Genomic DNA, 16,112 nt, shown 5'->3' with positions numbered 1-16,112 from the left:
TTTAAGATCGTCCAAACCATGATATTATCAGCCTTGCACGTTTCAGCACTTAGCAATGTTTTCAGATGCAACTCTCTTGGGTGTTAATTTCCAAATGACTAATGGCCACCCCATTGCTTGCTTGATTAGACTCAGCAGACGTACTTCAGAAATTTTCGTCCAATGTGATGAAGACTTTTGAAAAGTCTGTAAAAGGAGTGAAGTTAGTGAAGGAAATTGTCAAGCGTTACACCAATTTGGATGGTATAGGTGAACTACAATTGCGAATCTACTGCTGTGACATTTGCAGAAATCGAAATTGATTTCATATTATGTCCCGACTCAATGATTTTATTGGTGATCGAAAGGAAATTCTTAGTTTTATGTTAATGTCGCTTTCAGCTGCATTGATTGTGAATTTCTGTTTGCAGCTGATAAGCTTAAATCCATCCAGATCTTGGTGTTCTGCTTTTGGCACATCCCCGTCCGAATTTTCACTGATTTGGAATGTTTCTGACGAAAAAATTCATCAAAGTAGTGCTGTCAGTTTGAATATTGGTGTCCATACAGTATCGCAGACTTTGCCAAGTTTCGGTCCTGACATGAAATTTATGATAGGCCAGACTTGGATGTTCTGCATTTGGGACTGGTGATATAGTCTTAAAAGTGAAGGTTTTTGAGCTTTTGATAAGCCTTTTCAGGTTTTTTCAGCCAACACAGATATACATCCCTAGAGGTTTTTCAGATGAAAAACATCAAAGGGTTTTTCATTGCACCTCTGAAGGGTGCATATTTGTGTTGGCTGAAAAACCATAAAATGTTTTCCAAAAATTCAAAAACATTTGAGTGTAGCATTAGATGGGGTGATGCCATCTCCGAGAATGTCCCAAGGATCTAGGTGTGAGGATTAGCGCTGACCTCGCCACTGTCAGGGGAGACAGCTACAGGTCCACACCATGTGCATGCATGTTGCCTGAAGAATATGATTCATTCGATAGCTATGAGGAATTATGCTTCTTCATTCGAGGTTTGTCACTTTCTTAAATCGAGATTATGTATTAGAAGGCTTAGTGTGAAATGTATACTGTTTTGTTTAGCGATTTAAAAGGTAGATGTAACGTGTTATTTCTGAAATTGTTTGACACAGATCTCACTGAAGCCTCCTGATTGAAAGGGATTGAAAGGGTGAGCGTACCAAGCAACGTCAAAGCCAAGCCAAAAGGCTACAAAATCTCCCTTCAAGTTCTAAAACTGTTCAGGGGCTTGACTTAAATTCCCAGATTCTCATGGTTGGTCCTGCACTTTGGTCAAACTTTGACCAACTTAACTCAAGTTGAAGGCGTATTCCTTCCTGTATACCTTCAGCTTAAGTGACAGGCTTTGATTGAAGATGTTTAAGTTACTAATTATCGTCAGTAATTAACTTGATTGATTTTGTATTATCCTAATGCTTTCTGTCTACAAATTGATTACAGCATTAAATGAAATCATACTGTTGCTTTTGTGGATAGAATTTTTTAGTCATCTTTCATTTCTCATCTGAGTTCTAAATGTTGTGGTTCTTGATTTAGTTTGTGTTGTTCAAGTTATCTGTGATCTTCCAGTTGGTCGATTAGGAGTTTAGATACTGGATCCAAATGTCATTGACAGATTGATTCGGGGAGGTCTTTGGTCTGAATTTCTCTCAGACGGATTTCAAGGAATTTGTGTATCATTGTTCATATCCGAGGATAGTGGTTGTGAAAATATGGACCGTGATAGTCCTCAGACTTTTGAGGTGACGGAAAATTTTCAGATAGAGGAAAGGAATCCTTTGACAAGTCCGATGGATAGTCCTAGGTTGAGACATATAAGGAGTGATACATGGATTTTGGAAAGAAGCCCAAACACCAGCCCCAGGGCAAGCCCGAGTTCTAGTCCGAGGGCAAGTCCCAGTCTCGGAGTGAGTCCTAGTCCAAGGGCTATATTGATGGAACCTGGTGTCAGTCCAAGGGACAATCCACGGTCGTTGGAAGGAGTGGGTGGTCCATCAACTCAGGTAGATGACAGCACCTTTGGGCTTATTTTTGTGGAAAGAGTGGGAAGCCCGTGGGGTAGCCCTCGAGACAGTCCACAGTGTATTGAAAGAAATAACAGTCCATTTGGAAGTACCAGTGGTAGTTTGACACCTAGTCCATGCGGCAGCCCAAGGAACAGACTACGGTTTATCGAGCGACAGTCTAGCCCATTTGGGGGTGCAAGCAGTGGCATAAAGTCTTCAGACAATGGTGCTAGCCCTTGGCAAATCCAAAAACCTACTCCAAGGTCTATTGAACGGGGATATTCCTGCCCAGACGGGAGAATCTCGCCCCAGCCTCCAAAGGGAATTGAGCGGGGTAGCTCCTGGGGTGGTCCAAGAGGATTGGAGCGTGGCAGTCCAGTCAGTAGCCCTAGGAGCAGTCCAAAACTCTCTGTCAAAAGGAACTCTCGGCGGCATTCGAGCATATTTGACAGGGAAGGCTCTCAGCATGATGACAACTTTTACTTCCGCTATAATAAGGAGTGCATTATTGCAGCAAGCACGTCAGGTAGTGCTTGTTCGATGTTAGACAAAACCCGGAAATTTCTGAGGTGTTTCGACCATCATCTGATCCCAGGCCGTGGGACCTCTTGTTCATCTCACATATGTGACCCGTCAAAACCAGTCACATGTCGCTCTGAGCTTGGCGGGTTGAGACGGACTGGTTGTTCAATTCTCTGTTGTCTGCCTTTTGTGTAATCAGAATAGATCAATTCCCCTGCACTATCTCCAAGTCGCATTTAGGCTCATCGTCTGTGCAACATACGCCTCAGTTTGCTGTGACGGGTCACATTCATAGACATCTCAATTCGTAAAATCAGATGACAACCTCTCCCATTGTTTATATCAGACTATGAATCGAAAACTAACTATGAATTTCATCTCAAATTTTCAGGTTAGCACCAGCCGTAGATCGATCCCTTCATTAACATGTAACTTGTTTTTTCAGCTGAGTGCGTGTTATCTCTAGTTCATATAATAATTTCTCTGTCGACTCGTATCTTACAGATGAACAGGAACGAGTCCAGAAGAAGACGTTCACAAATTGGATCAACTCCTACCTCTCAAACGTAAGTATTGACGTGGTTTATCAGGTGAATCACCAGCCAGTCAATGGCGGCTGTGTTTAAGTTTGTTAGGAAACGTCCCAGGGAGAGGCTACAAAGTGCAAGCTGTGTGGTTCGTGATTAACATGGGAAAGTCTGTGGTTCTTTTTGAATGGAAGGAAAATATGATATGGAGTAGTAGAGTGGTCGATTCTTAAAAGTGAGCCACGCTCTTATGCTTGCAACTTGTGTGGAAATTAGAAAAATATGTGCTCCTGCAACACGAAGGTGTTAGCCTTGCTGTCGTCACATAGGCTGAATAAATGACATGCCCCTTTTGTTCAGGACCCAACCCAGAGGGCACAGTGCCAAAAACTCATGTTTCAGACCAAATGACTTCTTGTGACGAATCGAGTGTTGCACATTGTGGGTTAGGTCGAAGATGCTTGAACAAAAGTTAGTAGTCCCATAAGATAACACTAATATTCAGCATCTCGCCGAGCGAGACAATTTTTTACTGGTTGTGACATTTTCTGCTTTAGCATAGATCTTGTTTCGTTTGTCAAATAATATTCGATATTTCAGCCTGATTTACAAATATGGATGGGCCCATGGGTAAGACGTGTCCAGTGTTCAGTGATGGATAAATGAGTGCTGCTTCGTAGAATTCAGACACTTGCTGTGTTTTGATCAGATTTTGAAATGCCATTTTTCTGGTGGTGTGAACTTGACTTTGGCTTGCCAGTTGTGCAAAGTATTGCTAATTCGGCCAAGTCGATTTGACCTTAGAAATTGTAACTTTCATGTGTGACGTGATGTAGTTAGAAATCTATCTGTATCTTACCCAGTATGTCTCAAGATAGCATCAACATTGCTTTCCCTTCATGTCTAGCAAAGCTATGTTAAATACATACTTCAGGTATCCTAAAATGGTAAGACACGTTATTGGCAATATTGTTTGGCAGAACTGAGGGCTAGAAAAGACAAACTATGGCAAGAAAGCAACACAGTAGCTTGCAAATACCCCAACAATGTTCACAGAGATTTTACAAGCAGTGTTTTCACATCCATCATTGAAGGTTTTCAACTAGAAACACAACATTCTGCGTTAGAGTGCCATGGGTGACACAAAGATTTTCAACACAGACTTTCCATCCACACACGTGCAGTGACTCCGATCTCCTAGATAACACTGGCTCCCTGTTCTTCCTGCAATAATCAGTTCTTCTTTTCAGAGACGTGGAGTTGGAACCTTTTGTCTAACCCCACAAATTTGACACGTGTGAACTACATTCGGCACGATTGTTTTGTAATGTTGACCCTCTTCAAATATCTCCCACCAATTTCAGTTTGAACCTCGTACCCAGTATAGTGCTTATCTACCTCAGGGTTTCGTATGTATTTTGAATAAACTGAATGTCATAACCCCCTCCCTAACATTGAATTCTGCACCGTAACCCCATGAAAATGTATCGAAATCCACTTACACCATATTTCAAATCCAGTTCCTTTGGTAAAGGTTTGCGTGTGATTCAGGACTCCCATTCATGTGTGCCAAATTTCGAGATATATCTTGGCAACCAGCCTTCTTAGCCATCCAAGAGGGCGTTTGGGTCTGTCAACACAACAAAATATGAGGTTTCCAAATAAACATGATAAAAGATTTCTTCATAGCACTTTCAATGGTCGCGGTAGCACCAAGAATTTCCTAATAAGTTGGCACAGTGATAGCCCACAAACATTTCTGGTTATGATGATGGCACATCTATAAAATCATCACTTATGGCATTTTCCTTCTTTTACTACCTTTTCAAACCGCGATGAATTAAAATCAATGGTAAGACAATTTCTAAATGGTATTCATATTAAGTTACTGTGACATTTCTTTGGGAATTAAGTTGTTTTGCTTTTGAGTTATTGAAACCTTTAAGTTTAGGGTCTACATTTTCATCTTTGTTACACCCCATCCTCCAACATGACAAATTAAATTTGTTTTAGGCCTCATCGTTTAGCTAGAAAGTCCTTGTTTCAGTCACCCTTCAAACACGTTTATGTTTTTAGGTAGAACTGTATGTCCTTGTTTCAGTTGCTCCTCTTCCCTTTAAATGTTTGTCTTGTCCATGGGGATGAATCAAAAGTCTTTTCAGGACTGTCCCTCTTACTTGCGCAAACTGCCACAGAAATGAGCGATTTGAATTGCTGCGACCTGCGATTATAGTTGCTGCTATGTGCAACAAAAGGATCTCTTGTCTGCAGGAAAACTGGTAATCAGAGGTTTGACATTGACTCGCAGGTCGCTGCAACCTGCGATGACCACTGCAAACAAGCGATTATTGTCGATGCGATTTATATTGCAGGTCGCAGCAATCGAAAGCGCATAAGTGTTAGGAAATTGGAAGTTGCCCTCACCATTTGCAAGTTTGGGAAAGTGTCAAATTGATCGTGTATCTCCAGTTTCCCTCCCTTAATGGTTAATGTTCTTTTGCTTGGCTCGTGGTGTGAGAAAATCCAAAAATGACCCAAAATGATATATTGTTATAATTGATATCTAGACATGTCAGAACTAATAAAACACTGCCAATGTAGTTGTTGAGGTCGTACAGATGCTGCATGCAAAAATCAGCTCAAAATTACAACCGCTTCATGGTTTTTCAAACATTTAGTAAATTTTTGCAAAATTCTGCCATCAAACTCAAAAAGGGGCCTTGGATCCAGGGCCCATATGACCATCCATGTGCATGAATGTATAGGACTGAAAAGCCTGTAATACCTGGGTACAAGGTATTTTTAAAGTGGTCTGCATCCGCAAACTGTGCGTGATATAACGCTGAAAATGTGGGATATTGATGACAGATACATAATCTGATAGATGTTAAAGCGAAATTTTTATATCTATGCTGATTTGGCAGTAATTCCTCAAAATATCATGAAAACGATATTCCCCTCAATCAACTAGACTTTGATGTTTTCATCCCAAATCTTGGTTCAGTACTCAGACTGACATTGTCTTCCATGTCATCAAGAAACTTTTCAAAAAATGTTACTTTGATGCATTTATGTCCTTCTTTTCAGTATGAACCTCCACAGAAAGTCGTGGACCTCTTCGTCGACATCAAAAATGGGGTGATGTTGCTACAGCTCCTTGAGGTTCTCTCAGGGGAGCCCTTGGTAAGTTCCCGCTTCTCCAGCAGGGATCCTATGCCCTTAGCTGGAACCATGGCAGAAACCTGAACTAAACCATTTGCTAAAGTCCTTTAATGCTAATTAGTTGTAACTTTATGAGTGATCTCAAGGGACTTAGCTTGCTATAGAGTTGGTTTTTAAGAGTGATATCAAGTCCTGCTTGGTGGACCAGTCTTCTTTCAGGGGACGTAGCTTGTTCAGTTGGTGCTGCCTGAGGTGAGGGTGCAATGCGATTTCTCTCTGAAAATATCTGACCGATTTGTCATCTCGTTTTCAGCCACAAGAGAAGGGTAAGAACCTCAAGAGGGTACATTTCATCAACAATGTCCGACGAGCCCTGGAATTCCTCGAGAGTAAAAAGGTACGTCCAAGGTTCTTTGCTGGCCAAGATCCGTTTTTACGATTTTTGAAGCATAAGTTACATTGGTTAACAATCTTCTTACATTTTTCTGCTCTTTGTTTCAGATCAAACTTGTAAATATCAACCCATCCGACATCGTCGATGGCAAACCTTCCATTGTCCTTGGTCTCATTTGGACCATCATTTTATACTTTCAAGTAAGTAGCAACTTTCTATCATATGTAATAAAGGAAGGTGCCTATGATATTGGGTGATATGAATAAAGACCAGCAAATGCTTTTATCTAAAACTCCATGTACATTTACACTGGGCCTTTCTGTACAAAACTGAAGTAAAAGCAATTGCTTTACTTTATTCATATCACCCATTGTCTTTTGAAGAGTTGAAGCATAGCAGTCATCACGGCAGCTGGATTAGGACTGATGGAGAAATTTTCATGTGTCCAAACTAACTTTGTTGTTGAAAGTCTGTAAGGGCACTAAATGTCTAAGATGTTGGGAGGGGGGAGGGTTGGCATCTGTTGTTGTTTTACCTCTGCATTTAACCAGTCTTTATTTGACAACCAAGGACCTCCAGGTCTGTTTATAATCCCTTAATACAATGAAGGCAGATTGAAAGACTTCAACGCTTTCAGTACTATTTGACTTGATGACCATGCATCATTTGATTCCAGTATTTCGACGCACTTCAACAAATCTATCAAGGTTTTCGTATGGTTGTCGTTTTCACGGTACAACGTTACCTCCGTGAGGTCAGTCATGTCCAGCGTTAGACTGGTTACGGTCTCATGGGCCTGGATGCGTTCCTTTCATAAATTCTATCTGAGAAAGATGAAATTCATCATTGTGGTGGGCTCCATAAGCGGTTCTTGTTCAATTGGGTTACTTCATGATGTTTGGGTTTTATTTTGCTCCACGATTGTCAACTTGCGGTCATTGCGCCTCGGCTCGGGTACTAGGAGAAAGTTCTTGGCAGATTTATCTTAAATCAGGTCATCGCGTCTTATCGGTTTCTGTATCCTCGAAGCTTGTGGGGGGATGAGGTTTGGGTGGTGAAATTCATCTGAAAATAGTTCTTCATTGATTTGGTCGTTGTACTATACCCTTTGAAAATGGACTATTCTATTTACTTTGTTTGACAAGGTTATAATCTGAGATAATGCAACAATGTCACCTCAAGTTAATGTTGTTTCTCAATGTTTTTCAGATGTATTGGGTAATACACTTATTTTCATTCAACCAACAGCTTAAGATGCATAAGACAGCTTCAAAAATCATAAAAAATCATGACGGTGGTCATTTTTTCTCCAAACTTCAGGAAACATGCATGTGCAGTGGGACACTTCATGAAGTATTCATTCCAGATTCAAATTCATAACACATTTGCTTCAAATTGCATCAAATGTGGTGGTCATCTTTTCTCCCAACTCCACGATACATACATGTACAGTCTAACACTTATGTCGGATTTGTTTCTGCTCAAGTGTTCATTTCAAAACATCAACACAGCCATTGCATGTGGACTTGACTTGTTACCCTAGCTGCGTTTGAGCTTTTTATGAGGGCGAAAGGTTCTGCGGTTGGAGGTTTGGAATTCATGAGTCATGAGCAATGGGAACAGCTTAGGTTTTGGTCTACATTTCCAGTCTACTCGAGCGGCCTTGATTAGACAACCAAGGAACGCCTGCATGGTCGTAACTCCTTGATTACAAATTGACTTCTTGTGGTTTGCTCTTCCTTGTTGAAGTTTCCTTGAATATCATTTTATTAATTTCATCAACATGACTATAAATTTAATGAAAATTAATGTCATTTATTGGCTCAGCAATGCCAATGGTAACTGATGATCACATTTCAAAATCGAGTCAGGAAGCCACAGTGATGGCGCAGTGGACAAAGAAAGTGTAAAGGTTCTGAAAGTGTAAAGTTTCCTTGAATATCATTTTATAAATTTCATCAACATGACTATAAATTTAATGAAAATTAATGTCATTTATTGGCTCAGCAATGCCAATGGTAACTGATGATCACATTTCAAAATCGAGTCAGGAAGCCACAGTGATGGCGTAGTGGACAAAGAAAGTGTAAAGGTTCTGCCACCGGCGACCGAATCCTTGTAAAAATTCTCAAATCTTTCAATCCTTAATGATCCTCTTTCCAGAATGGTTTCATCCCTTTCCCAATTTCCCCTCCAAGTTTTCAATTTCTGTTACTTACCTGATCTTCAGATTGAGGAGACGGCCTACATCACAAGCCAGATGGAAGATGGCCAAGAAGGGAGTGGCTCAGCTCTTCAAAAGTTCAAAATGTCTGCCAAGAAAGCCCTGCTGGTGTGGGCGGAAAAGTCAATCACAGAGTAAGCTGATTTGATTTCTTGATAGTTTATGCTCCATAAGATATGACACCCAGTCACTGGGCCAGAATGACAGCATGCTACAAATCAAAGTGATATGCTATTGTGTCTAAGAGCTTAGGATGAAGAAGAAGAAAAAGTCCAAATGTGATACTTAAAATACTATCAGATGCCTTAATTTTCTGTTCTTTTTACAGCAAAAGTGGCATTCCTGTCAAAGATTTTGGCAAAAGTTGGCGAGATGGTATCGCATTCAACGCGCTGGTGCATGGTGTCCGTCCAGATATTATCGATTTAGATGATCTTGAGGGAAAGACCAACCGGGAGAAGCTCGAGAACGCCTTCTCGAAAGCTGAGGCCCATTTGGGCATTCCAAGATTGCTTGATGCAGAAGGTATGACTGGGTTTGTCCTCCTTTGGTTAATTTCCTAAAGGACTGGTGGCGTTTCAGATCTGAGACTGAATCCAACGAAGGATTGTTGATTGACGAATTCAAACCTCGACTTTGAGTTGGGATTAAGGTTAGAGGTTGACAATTGACCTGGTGACCTTAAATGCTAAAAGTCAGCCAGAGGAGACAATTTGTTAAAATAATTACAGCTATCCGCCCCAATAGCAGTCCCTACGAAAGTGTCATTTTGAACAGTTAATGGTCATCTCAGCACAATGGGGTCTTATTCAAAGGAACAAATTAGCTCCGTTAAAATGCTGTTAGTGTGTCCTAATGTGTAATACAGAACTTGGTTATCTCATTACGCTGATTATTTAAAAAAAAACTGCCTGGGGTAGTCACTTAACCATTCCACCAATGTCAACATGAGTCAAAATAGTAACTGTCTTGTTTATGTCATCTCTGAAATATGCCAATTAACTTTAATTGCCTTAAAAGTGTGGCATTGAACGGAACTTTGACAAAAATTCATATTTAGGAGTCGGACTCGGCTAAAGATAGCTGTCTATGGTGATTTTCCAAATTGGATTTCGATTTGTTTGGGAAGTTTGACCAAGAATTGTGGATTATTTCTAACTTCGCATCATCAAAGCACTCTGTCAAGCATCACAAGGCCAATGCCATTTTGAAAGTACACATTTGTCAACTTCAGGTTTGTTTAAATTCCTTATGTCATTATATATTGGACAGGGTGTGTGACAAACACTGTAGTAAGATACAAAGGCCAGCCTTGGCCTCCTTATTTTGCTCTCAAAGTCCCAGAGCACGCTGATTTCTCAATATCATGAAAAGAGTGTTCTTCATTGCCTCAGCAGGCGTTCCAAAATCCAGTAAACATTGTCATGGAACTTGACCTTGACCTTGCCTGTATGACCTTGACCTTGCCTGTATGACCCTGACCTTGTCTGTTTCAGATGTTGATGTGGAGAAGCCGGATGAAAAGTCCATCATGACCTATGTAGCCCAGTTCATGAAGGCTTATCCAGATCCAGATAACATCGATGCGAAGGTTGGTATATTTGACCTTGAAAGGTCAACTATCTCAAGGTCACTCTGACCCAATTTTGCAAATCGAATGAAAATATTTGCACCGACACATTAGGCTTCATCTTTTCGTATCTTTTTTCCAACTCTAAGCTGAAGCAAGGATGTACACTTTCAAAAAGGAGCATACTTGCTGTAATGGTGCATACTACGTACCTATAACCCTGTTACCATTGCTGAAAAGGGTGCATAATGCCTTAGGGTATGCACACTTGGACGGATGGGGTTCAGGTTGAAAAAGATTGAACAAACATTTGTAAATTTGCCAAATTGGGTTGAAGTCGGTTATTCCCCTTGCATGGAGTTCTGTTTGGTTTGACTATCCTGTCTTTGTTTTAGCTAAATCTTGTGTAGTCGTTGATTGCTATAAAGTCGCATTTGTCAACAAAAAGAGAAAATTAATCAGTTTGATACATTTGTTGTCGAGTCTGTACTGTTGAGAAGTTCTTCAATATATTGTGTAGTACTGTAGAGTTGCTTTTAGTTGCATTTAGGTGCAATCCTTCACTATGCTTGAAGATGCTTCTTGCTTCATTTAGATTTAGTTTCATTTTGAGAAGAGATTTATTCAAAGTTTTGTGGCAATTGAAGAGATGATCTTCGATTGTCTTGTGCTGTTTGCGAATGAGGACCATTCTCAAAAGGTATGCCGCAAATGGTTTCGTTCCCTCTGTCATTTGTTTGATAAGAATAGGTTGGGTGACGTTTTTCGGCTGCTAAGACATGTAGGACAATGATGTCATACTCTCGCATCACTTAGGTCACATTACGCCATCTGTTGTTGACAAAAGGAATGGTCCTCATTGGTAGACTTCCCATATACTCTAGATCACAGATGTAAGACCACGTCATCAATTACTACGAAGTCGACCAAAAGGCCAAGCCGGATCATGACGTTATGACTGTTGGACAATTCGGACAATTCGGTGTCAGCAACCCATTGTTTATCCAAAGTAAACATTTTGAATGGCATTGAGTGACCATGTGATTATTTTAGGGTCAAACTTGAGTATCAGAAATGGTCTTAGGTTGGTGAAACTAGAGTATTTTGAAAGTAGGAACATGCTTTCTTATTGAATAAAGCAACGTCCTCTTGATTGGAATGATACATGTAGCTTTATGTTTGTTTTAGTCTCATACTATGATTCCTTTTTAGCTTGGCTGCAAAAGATAACTTCTTTGTGTTATGTGGCCTATTTAGAGGTCATCTTTCTGCTTTTCAACGTCCTGCAATCCAGATTCTATGAGCATTAACAACGAATCGTATCAAATTTTGTTTTCGCAGTCACGACGAACACGTGGAAATGTAAGGAAGCTGTTTAACCACACTCAATATTCAGTCAAAATTTCACAATTTCAACAAATCATCATCACTTCTCAATGTACTGTTATTTTCATTGGAAAGTTTCACTGTTCTCACCGAAATTCACAATCTATTTAACACTGGTCTGTTGAAGGTAAAGACTAATGGTTGTTCTCAGTTCTTCAAACAAACACCAAAGGATTTTTAAAAGTTTTACACATTTGGCTGCAAAATATATGAATTACATATTATTAAAAGCGACAGTAAACCTCAGCATTTCAATATCAGAAGATCTGATGCAATGAACTGCAGCGTCCCTTGTCAGATCCTCACTGTGAAGCCAGCTAAAGCTACTTGGTTGACACATTGTCCTAGAGACTTGGCCACATGTGGCTGAACTGATTTGGTAAAATGTGCTGAAAAGTACAATTTGACCTTTGCCTTGCTGCTCTAGAATGTGTGGCTTAACTTTTACAGTGCTTGCAATTTTCAAATCGCAAATTTGCTGAATTTTCCATAAAATATTTGTTTATGAAAATTACTCGGTATCAGAGGTGTGTGCTTCATATCCATGCTTAATAAATAGGAGCCCTGAGCGCTGTTTCTAAACTGTCATCTCAAAAATGGCTTATGGGTGCTCTCTCTGCTTTATTTATCATCTGTCTTATGGGTTTCTCTCTTCCTCTTTTATCGTGTCTTTACTTGGGAAATTGATCCTAAGAACTGAACACACCAATCATGACTACATGGTTTTCATAGGTCTTGAGATTCTTGATGGGAATGCTAGATGCGTGAAATAATCTCAAAGTCCAAGGCCTATGAAAACTATACTGCTACACATCACAGTTGTCACTTCATTAGGTATGTTCAGGCCTATGATCGTCTTCCGTGGGATGGGAAAAATCTGTCCGGTTATGGAAAGCTCCAAACTTCAAATTTATTTTAAACAAAACTTGCTATTCAACTCTTTGCTTAATTAGCTTTTAATTAAGCTTCTGAGAAAAGCCTAAATGTTGCTTTGTGTACTCAGTTCTCTGTTGCCTGTCTTGTCATAAGATGTATTTAAGATCTAGTTCTGGAGGATTGAAATTTGAATCTGCCTAGCGTAATATGAAAATGAGGTGAATCTTTGCTGATAATGTTTCAACAACACAGTCTGTCTGTCTGTCTGTCTGTGAAAACCAGTGAATAGAAGAATTATGAGGCATATGACACTGTCAAATTCGGCCCAAGAATCCTCAATTCGATCATTCCTTAACTAGGTCTTTTAAGTCCAATCACTCATGTCTCATGTCCGTTGTCTAAAATTTTGTTTCAGGACGATATTGATGGCAATCGCGAGAATGATCCAAATTATATAATCGATCAAGTATATATACTTTATCAACGATTCTTAACTCATGAGCTTCAATTTAGTCGATAAAGGCCTTATTGAGAAGCTGCATTTTCTTGATCTTTAAGGATTGCTGACAGTCTGACTGACACTTTGACAAAGGATTTTAAAAAACCAATAAAATCTTGGAATTGAAAAAATTGAAGAATGAAAACCCAGTAGATTTCGGATATTGCAGAACTGTCTTCATCAGATGAATATGGGTTATAGATCGGACCATCAGCAGTCCTTGGGTTTATATGATTACCTGAAATTATATTTATGCTTTAAAATACGGTGAAACCTCTCTTAGTGGACACCTGGCTATAAAGGACACCCTCTCTAATGAGGACACTGGTTTAAGTCCGAAGTTTTAGTTTTACCTGTCATTTCCATTTAAAGTGACCTCTGTAATCAGGACACCCCTCTATTATGGAAAGCACTGGTCAGTCCAAAGGGTTTTCTTCTTAGAGAGGTTCTACTGTGTTGCATTTTTAGGCGCATGCGTTTTCAGTACATGTAGTTTGTGAAAGTCACGTCACAGTTAACAAAGCAGTCAGATGATTTCATCCCGGGCCGTTTTGAAGGTCGATAAAAAAAAAATGTTGATTGCAACTTATGAACTAGTGTGTTTAGAATTTCAGCAAGGAGGCCTTACTTGAGCGCCACCTTTCCTTGGTAATCATAACCGGTCTCTTACACATCGTCCTTTGGTTGTGGCATGGTCGGTGTCAGTGGAATGCATGGATGGGAATTATGTTATGTTTGGGAAAATATCACAAAATGTTAGCAGATGAAGGAGTCGGTCTTGAAGAGAAACATTAGGAGAACTGTCTGCAAAAATGTGAAAACCCAGGTCATGAGATTAATGTGCCCCACCAAAAAGCAATTTTAATTTCTGCAACCTACAATCATAATCTCATGCGACAAAATCGCTTGTTTGTAGTGGTCATCTCAGATGCCCGCGCCAAAAATCGGTGATTACAGTGTCCTGTTATAAATGACAAACCCAATTACCAGTGATGAATGGTTTAACCTGCAGATGAGAGATCTTTTTGTCACACATCGCAGCGATTTAAATTGCCACTTTGCACGGAACTTTAGGCTCAGTTAAAATATGTCGCATGGGGTAACTCACATCAGCATCCGGATCACTAAAGATGTGATTATATCACTCATCTGCTACATTTTGTTATATTTTGGAAAAAACTGCACAGATTTGCAGTCAGTTTATTTCTCATTCAGGTTGACAGTACTTTTTATTCATCGTATATTTGTATATGTGTATACACGTAGCATGTTTGAATAATCAGCCACAGACATATTTCGAGAAAGTTTGTATTGAAATTTTTGTGTTTGTTTCAAATTGAGGAATCTCAACTTTATCCGAAATGGACCTTTACACTGAGGGCGAATGGGGTGATCCCTCGACTTGACGACACCTTCCTGACTCATTCCCAGTAGCTATCGAGGAAGAGTCAGTGACGTGTGGGAAAGAACATGCCAGAACAAAGCCATATTCAAGATCCTCTCATTCCCGACAAAAAGCGTTGGGAATGTATGAATGTAGCGAGTTGAATTTCTTCTACCGACTGTGTCCGTGGCTGATTTAATATCTGTAGTCTCCTAGCTTTAATTGAACAACTCATGCAGTGAGTTTGCTTTTCTTACACTTTAACCTTGCATGTTGCTGTACCTTTCTGTAGCGACCACAACATCCACTCAAATCGCTCGTACCCTTCCTCGAGTGCTACCCGGGCCTGGCGGGAGCGTTTCCGAACCTGGAGGTAAGACCTGAGTGGATAGATGTAGATAACAACCACGTAGGATTTACGATTCTTAAAACGTTATGTGGACTGTTTTGCGTTATAACTTGTAACCAGGTTGACGAACCTGCATGGAACCCTCTACATTTCATTCAATATTTCCACTGTATTCTCTAAGAAGTTACGAGAACAAGTCTCTCTGAATTCCTGATAAAGTGCACAATGTTTATGTCATTTAGCATTGTCGAAACGTTAATCAGTTCAGTTGAATCGAACTTGTCCTTACACGACCGTTATTCACTCTCAAAAGTTAGACTGGAAGTCGTAAGTGATGCGGAACCTCCAAACTGTACTTTTTAGGCAGGATTCATGGTTATGGCTGCATGTATTGCTACCTTCCTTTTCCTTTGGGTGTTAAGTGCATTGCTCAAGGGATCAGTTACAGAAAAGCTTGGCGCTTGGTTTTGTAAGAGGAAAAGATGAAGGGATCTGGCTTGTCTTTTCTTGAATACACCCCATGTGCCTGTGGTTTTCTTCCCCTTTGGGTGTAAAGTGCATTGCTCAAGGGGAGAGTTACAAAAAATGCTTGGTGCTTGGTTTGGGAAGTGGAAAAGATGAGCTGACATTGCTTGTCTTTCATTGAATAGGGTCTAATATGTCTCTATAATTGTCTCGCACCAAAATAATCCCCATTCTTAGCGAAACAAAATCATTTGGAACGTGGTCATTACTATAAGAAAAGTACCATGAGGAAGTGATAAAATTGATTAAAAAGATAATAATTTTGGTTATATGAGGAATTTAGCCATACTGGTCTGTTGGGCCTTTAAGTTCAAGGCCTGATAATTGAGTATTGATAATTGACAAAATCTTATCAAGGTGTATTGAGCCCTCAAACGTTTTGCTCCCAGCTCTCTCACCGATTATATCTTTTTGTCTCGCTACGTTTTCAGCTGCTCGCGAATGTCAAGGTCGACCCCAGAAAAGCCGCTGAGGCAGAGAGGAAACTATACGATGAAATCGGACATTGGCTGGACCAAACTGATGATGGCCTCCGCAGTAAACTAGACGCACCTATCAAGGACAGGAATGCTGAATACGAAGTAAGTTGAGTTGTAACTTTTGGAACAGTCATCGCTATGATCACCCCGGCGAATCAATGTTGCATTGTAACTACTGCAGCTCTTGACTTGAAT

At 40.1% G+C, this 16,112-nt stretch overlaps 1 protein-coding gene across 8 annotated transcripts in view; it reads left to right on the top strand.

Moving 5' to 3' along the window:
- Window positions 1–16,112, top strand: part of LOC135485645 (muscle-specific protein 300 kDa-like) — a 143,608-nt gene that overhangs the window by 46,157 nt on the left and 81,339 nt on the right. For 7 of the 8 annotated variants that reach the window (XM_064767928.1, XM_064767930.1, XM_064767934.1 and 4 more), the window contains exons 2-10: window positions 3,047–3,108; window positions 6,157–6,252; window positions 6,545–6,628; window positions 6,733–6,825; window positions 8,856–8,983; window positions 9,178–9,374; window positions 10,346–10,440; window positions 14,857–14,937; window positions 15,870–16,019. In XM_064767928.1, coding sequence (XP_064623998.1) covers window positions 3,047–3,108; window positions 6,157–6,252; window positions 6,545–6,628; window positions 6,733–6,825; window positions 8,856–8,983; window positions 9,178–9,374; window positions 10,346–10,440; window positions 14,857–14,937; window positions 15,870–16,019 — 986 coding nt within the window. The remainder of the gene's footprint in view (window positions 1–3,046; window positions 3,109–6,156; window positions 6,253–6,544; window positions 6,629–6,732; window positions 6,826–8,855; window positions 8,984–9,177; window positions 9,375–10,345; window positions 10,441–14,856; window positions 14,938–15,869; window positions 16,020–16,112) is intronic. The other variant, XM_064767929.1, reaches the window with a different exon arrangement.

The sequence above is a fragment of the Lineus longissimus genome, chromosome 3, assembly GCF_910592395.1.
Source record: "Lineus longissimus chromosome 3, tnLinLong1.2, whole genome shotgun sequence".
NCBI classification, from domain to species: domain Eukaryota; kingdom Metazoa; phylum Nemertea; class Pilidiophora; order Heteronemertea; family Lineidae; genus Lineus; species Lineus longissimus.
The sequence above is the reverse complement of the archived record's forward strand: the minus strand, read 5'-3'. Positions and strand labels throughout refer to the sequence as shown.